This window comes from Cyprinus carpio, chromosome B22, assembly GCF_018340385.1.
Source record: "Cyprinus carpio isolate SPL01 chromosome B22, ASM1834038v1, whole genome shotgun sequence".
In the NCBI taxonomy this organism is placed as follows: Eukaryota; Metazoa; Chordata; class Actinopteri; order Cypriniformes; family Cyprinidae; genus Cyprinus; species Cyprinus carpio.
In genome coordinates, this window is record NC_056618.1 from 17,499,025 (window position 1) to 17,505,771 (window position 6,747).

At 37.2% G+C, this 6,747-nt stretch overlaps 1 protein-coding gene across 2 annotated transcripts; it reads right to left on the reverse strand.

Annotated features, from left to right (window-relative positions):
* Nucleotides 1-1,251: 1,251 nt before the first annotated feature.
* Nucleotides 1,252-6,345, reverse strand: LOC122134483 (gastrula zinc finger protein XlCGF8.2DB-like). 2 transcript variants are annotated; one of them, XM_042749726.1, is made up of 3 exons: nucleotides 6,146-6,344; nucleotides 3,935-4,869; nucleotides 1,252-1,551 (listed from the first exon to the last, which is right to left on the reverse strand). In XM_042749726.1, the coding sequence occupies exons 1-2, from the start codon at nucleotides 6,192-6,194 to the stop codon at nucleotides 3,956-3,958; spliced, it is 963 nt and encodes a 320-aa protein (XP_042605660.1). In that variant the 5' UTR covers nucleotides 6,195-6,344; the 3' UTR covers nucleotides 1,252-1,551; nucleotides 3,935-3,955. The 2 variants fall into 2 exon arrangements, with proteins under 2 accessions (XP_042605660.1, XP_042605661.1); XM_042749727.1 differs by lacking the exon at nucleotides 1,252-1,551 and adding an exon at nucleotides 1,573-2,568 and having other exon boundaries at nucleotides 6,146-6,345.
* Between the last annotated feature and the right edge of the window lie 402 nt (nucleotides 6,346-6,747).

The following is a 6,747-nucleotide window of genomic DNA, read 5'->3' on the forward strand; positions in this document are numbered from 1 at the left end:
CACTCGGAAACAAATGCTGAGTCAAAATCTTGCCTTGCCTACTTTTCACAGTGATTGGATATCGCCCGCCGTTTTTTGCTTGTTATTTGCATAAAGTTGAGGAATGCCCAACATTTTTGATGCTCTCGGCTGCTCTCAACGCTTTCTCCATGCTGCTTTCAATCCCATAATGCATCGCGCAAGCGTTTACGCTCAGCTTCCATAGGAATGAATTGAAAACACTCGATCTGCTGCGCTTGCAATGTGTCAGTTGAAACACACAGTTAGTGCTCGCATAGTCTCGCATAGCCAGACCTTCAGACTGACCACTGAAGGTCTTGAATCTATGGCAGCTTTCATTGCCCAAGACCTGCCCATGAGGCCATTTGACTGACATATTAAACAACCAATCACAGTTTGTTTCGTTAAGCATCATGTTTCGAGGAAATGGAAATGTCACCACAATATTTGACATACTTTTGAATATCCAGCATTTAGTTGATCCTGATAAGCGCTTGTCGTCACAGTTGTCAATGGCTTTCTTCATTCATGAGGGGGTTTGGCGCCACAGCATTTTTGTTTCCAGGCAGAACGTTAAAGAATGCGACACACATGTTTCCTGGAAATCTTGTATAATTCAACTAATCCTATGACCACTACGACACTCCTGAAGTGTTTCCACTTTTTTGTGTCCCATATGCACCAGACATTTAGCCAACGGTCCGTGGGTGTGACGTTTGAGGCTGAGAGTAATGCTCGCATGACCGAGTAAATGCATCCGTGTTTCGTTCCGTTATTGGCACATAAACATTATAGCGAACATTTTTCAAATTCTTCATATTATTTTATCAAGGAAAATTATATCACGATAGTTATCCTTATCAAATTATCACCCAGCCCCTGTTAATAAGTATTAATATTAAGCATTAATATTTACATATTTATCCATCTAGTATAGTAACTTTTAAGTAAATTAATTTGAAATGTGTTTTATACTAATCCACAAATTCGATTTCATTTTATTTCAAAGAATGTTATCCACATATTTTAACCCCTTAACTCACAAAGATTGGCCACAGCCTCAGATTATTGTTGTTTCACTTTCACAGCATGTTAAAATATCATACTCTCATAACTTGATCTGGACAAACTGTGCATCATTAGAAAGGTTAAAGACTCTAGCTTAGATATTTGACCACTGTTTTGATAAAACATTTTTGCAGTGACAGTAATTTATCAGCAGGGCAAAATAATAAATCCGTATGTGTCATATTTGTAATAAAAATTCACCAGGCATTCATATTCAGTCACGTCTGCAGTGATTTATTTGTGTTCACATTGCTTCACTGAACAGTGTCAAAAAGGTATTATAGTCAAAAGATGCATATACATGGAGATATATAGATATATTTACATGTTTACTCCATATTTCTTCAGATAGAATCATAATTTCTATTCATTTTCCACTGATTTACACAATCTGATGAAAATTAGCAGCTCCATGGGCTGTCTCTGTGTGTTTACTCTTCCGTGCTCGTGATCTCATCCCGTGATGTGCTTCTGCGTTCAGATCTGATGACAACAAACAAACAGAAATGTCTTTACTCACAAAATATCCAAATAATAAACACACAATTATGATAGTATGTGGTTTGTATGTGATTTTCTTGAGATTTGGGGTATTTTAATAACAATAGAAAAAATTTGAATCTGAAATGCTAATTTGAGCAGTGATATGAAAGGCTATAAATAGCATATTTCAACAACAGTAAACCAACCAGATTCCACATGAGATTGCAAAGGAGGTTATTACAAACACTCAATGGAGTTTTTAAAGTGAGTTTTGAGTAAAAGTGTACTAATAATGTCATAAATTGTTATGTCGCTTGATGCTAACGTTAGCTCTAATGGTCCAGAAACAAATTAGCTCTAATGGTATCATCCACAAACTGGTCCAGCTGGGGCTCAACACTTCGCTGTGACACTGGCTGTTAAATTTTATGACTTGTAGACCTCAGACAGTACGGGACGGCAGTAACACATCCAGCACCATCACACTGAACACTGGGGACCCCCAAGGATGTGTGCTGAGCCCCCTCCTCTTCACTCTGCTGAGCCACGACTGCACACCGTCACACAACTCCAACCTCTTCATTAAGTTTGCGGATGACACAACCGTAGTGGGTCTCATCAGCATCAGAGATGAGACAAACTGTTGGAGCAAAGTGAGCCGGGTGGTACAGTGGCAACAATCTCTCTCTGAATGTGGAGAAGACGAAGGAGATTGTTGTTGACTTCAGGAGAGTGCACACTCAGTATGCTCCTCTGACCATCAACGGTGCGACGGTGGAGAGATTTAGCAGCACCAAGTTCCTGGGTGTGCACATCACAGAGGACCTCTCCTGGACCGACAACACTGTAGCACTGGCCAAGAAAGCATACCAGCATCTCTACTTCCTCCGCAAACTGAGTAGAGCCAGAGCCCCCGCCCCCATCATGTGCAACTTCTACAGAGGCACCATCGTGGGCATCCTGACTAGTTGCATCACTGTGTGGTATGGTGCCTGCAACGCGTCCTGCCGGAAGACTCTTCAACGCACAGTGAGAGCAGCTGAGAAGATCGTTGGTGTCTCTCTCCCCTCCCTCCAGGACATTTATGGAACCTGTCTGACCCGCAAAGCCCTCTGCATCACAGGTGATTCCACACACCCATCACACAGCTTCTTCAGTCTGCTAACATCAGGCAGACTGAAGGACAGCTTCATCCATTAGGCTGTCAGGAAGCTGAACTTGCTCCCGACCTTGCCCCCACCTCCCCTCTTTTACCCCAGGCACCACTGGACTGTGAACCCCCTCCCATCCTTTGCCCCCCCCCCCCCCCCCCCCCACACCCCCACAACTCCCACATCCCCAGGTCCTTCCACTCCCCCCTCCCAATAACAAACTGTGACCTGCACCAGACACTTTGTGCAGCATTGGTCTGCTCCCTACCTCATCCAACTACCTATTCAATTAGTTTAAATAAAGAACAGCTTTTTTGTCACTTTAATCAGATTTTATCTGCACTGTTTGTTTACTTCATTGGTTTGCACTCTATCTGCCATGTGCCTTGTGCTGCATTATTTAACTTTATTTGTATTTTTTTTTACATGCCCCTATATGTATAGTTGTATTTTATATTTAATATATATCTATCTGTATTTTTATGCTCTATTGTAAGTGTTATCTGTATGCACCAAGGGTCTGAGAGTAATGCAATTTCAATTATCTGTATTTATGTGCTGTGTATGTGGAAGAATTGACAATAAAGCAGGCTTGACTTGACTTGATCTGAAGTCATCAGCATAATGAATGAGGTGAAAACAGGATCTATTGACATGAAATAAAGAGGGTTTTCAGCAGCTGATTATATTGATGAGTCTCAGACTATAAACACTCATTAAATAAGCCATTCAGGACCAGCAGCAGATCATCACTTTATTCTGAGGGTTTGCTGGTAGAAACTGATTGTTTGAGTCAATAATGTATGCTGAAAGCCCATTAAAGCGCTCCACTGAAAAATATTAAAATTATTTCTGAAATGATATAGAAAAAATACCACTAATATAAGACAGTGAAAATTATTTTTATCAGACATCATGATTTGTCCATATGAAACAAAATAAACTTAGATTTTCTAATAACTGTATTCATAACAACAAAATAGTTCCCTCTGTTTACAAGCCTTCTTTAGATACCAATAAGTGTTAGCAGACATTAGCACTGAGACAGATAAAAACTATTTAGAAATGACCCCGTAAAACCATGTAACATATTTTACAATTACACGAAAGCACAAACTGCTTCACCGTTTCTTCCATGTGATAGGCATCCCGAGGATACTAATATTTACTAATGCTTTTCAATGATTTGTATCGTGAAAGTTGCTATACAAAGAAATGTGAATTGAACTTACTGTGATTGTTGTTTGTATGATTCAATAAAGCTGATGAATGACTGAAACTCTTCCCACATGTGTGGGATATGTTTTTTCTACAGTGTGAGTCCTCTCATGTCTTTTCAGGGTATCTGACCGGCTGAATGTCTTGTCGCAGTGTGAACACTTGTAAGGTTTCTCTCCAGTGTGGATCCTCTCATGGAATTTCAGATGTTCTATCCGACTGAATGTCTTGTCGCACTGTGAACACTTGTAAGGTTTCTCTCCAGTGTGGATCCTCTGGTGCTGCTTCAATTCTGTATCCGTAATAAAAATCTTCTCACACTCAAAGCACATATATTCTCTCACACCAGTGTGTCTCTTCTGATGGTATTTTAAATACTGCACTTGTGAAAAACTCTTTGCACAGAAAGAACAGGAATGTGGTTTCTCCTTTGAATGTACTTTCATGTGATCCTTCAGGCTTGAAGCCCTCGAAAATGTTTTTCCGCATTGATCACATGGGTGCAGTTTCTCTTCAGTGTGGATGGTCATGTGGTTCTTAAGGTTTGATGATTGTGTGAAACTCTTCCCGCACTGATCACATGTGAACGGTTTCTCTCTAGTGTGGATCCTCATGTGAACACTGATACTCCGTTTGCATGTGAAACGCTTTCCACACTGATCACATGTGAATGGTTTCTCTCCAGTGTGGATCCTCATGTGCACACTGATACTCCGTTTGCATGTGAAACTCTTCCCACACTGATCACATGTGTATGGTTTCTCTCCAGTGTGGACCCTCGTGTGAAACGTGAGACTCTGTTTGCTCATCAAACTCTTTCCACACTGAGTGCAGATGAAACTTTTCTTGACTCTACTTTTCAGTAAAGAAACTGATTCAGTCTGTGAGCAAGTTTTTTCTCTACTTTTGACATCATAATATTTCTGCTCTTCACTCTCCTCCAGCAGGGCTGAAATGAAAGTAAAAAAAGTTTCAATAAATTAATCATAAGAAAAATCAGAGAAATGTGAAGCAGACATGGGCTACACAACATTTATGATAATTTTATGTATTTTTATAAATCTCTTTCCATGAACCAGGTACGGTTATCTTCAAATAATTACTTTTTTAACATTAAAGGCACAAATCCAATGTTTCTGTAGTGAGAACTAACCAATGTTTGATCAACTCCACAGTTATCTAACATAATAATAACATTAATAAACTATACAACATGACTACAGTTTCTAAGATGGATATTCAGTTGACTAATTAATTAATTTTAAACCGACAATTTATTATCTGTCAGAATAAGTGGCGGCACCCAGGAAGTGACATCATTTACACTCTTTCTAGAGCATGATGGGAAAATTATATTAATCTATTGTAGTATTGACTGTATTCATCAACCCTGTTACCAAAGTTGTTTTGCTTAATTTATTATAAATCAACCACTCTTTTATCAAATCAGATGTTTTCTTTATTTTACTATGTTTAATGTTTATTAGGTATATTGGTTAAAAAACAAATGTGACCATGAGCACAAAAGCAGTCATAAGTAGCACAGGGTTTATTTGTAGGAATAGACAACAATACACTGAATGGGTCAAAATTAATGATTTTTCTTTTATGGTAAAAATCATTAGGATATTAATTAAAGATCATGTTCCATTAAGATATTTTGTAAATTCCCTACTGTAAATATATCAAAACTAAATTTTTGACTAGTAATATCCATTGCTAAGAAGTTCATTTAGACTAGATTTTCTCAATATTTTTATTTTTTATTTTTTGCACCCTCAGATTCCAAATTTTTATTTTTAATTTGTATCTCGGCCAAATATTGTCCTATCATAATAAACCATACATCAATGCTTAAAAAAAGCATACAGTATTTATTCAGCTTTCAGATGATGTTTAAATCTCAGTCTAAAAAAAATGACCCTTATGACTGGTTTTGTGGTCCAGGGTCACAAATAAGGAAAATCAGTGTGAGAGTTGTAAAAATGTATTTTAGGCATGTCCCAAATTCTGATTTATGTTTACAAAAAACGTGAACTGACCATTTGATCAAAATAGTAAAATTAAAGACAGTTAGGTTTGTGAAAATGTTTTTTTTGCATGTCAAATAATGTTTCCCCATATTATTTATTAGTTTAACTGTGTTGTTCTACTATCTGATGTACTGCTGATAAACTTAATGGTTCTTCAGTCTCATTGATGAAGGATGAAGAATAAACACCAACCTGTTTGTTCTTCAGTGTGTTTGATTCTGCAGGGTTCTGGATCTCTCATGTTCTCTCTGTTCTTCAATAAACTCTGTCTCTGCAGATTTCACTTCTTCCTGATGCTCTGATGCTCGTCTTCACTTGTAGACTGATGGAAATATTCCAGCATTTATTGATGAACTGCAGTGGGAGGAGCTTCACTGAAGATGTGATGCTCCTCCTTTAGTGAAGCTCCTCCCACAACACAGATCTGCCAAAAATAGTTTATTACATCAATTAACACAATTTAATTATTTATGTTTAAATATCAAAATATTTTAAGTAAATTAATAATAATCCACAAATTCCTTTATATTTTTAAAACATTTCATCCACATGTTTTATTCCAACATTTTATCTTACCTCTTATTATCATATAGTTAACAAAATATAGTAAAACCTTAGGATTTCAGCCTTTAAATGATACCATATATAAACAATGTAAGAAAAAAATTAAAATAAACAAACTTAGAAAAATAAATTTACAAATTTATTTTAACTTAATAAAGTTTCACTTAACAACTTGTATTTATTTATTGTGTTTTAGTTTTGTGTGTAAAGCATGGTTTATTACAGATTTA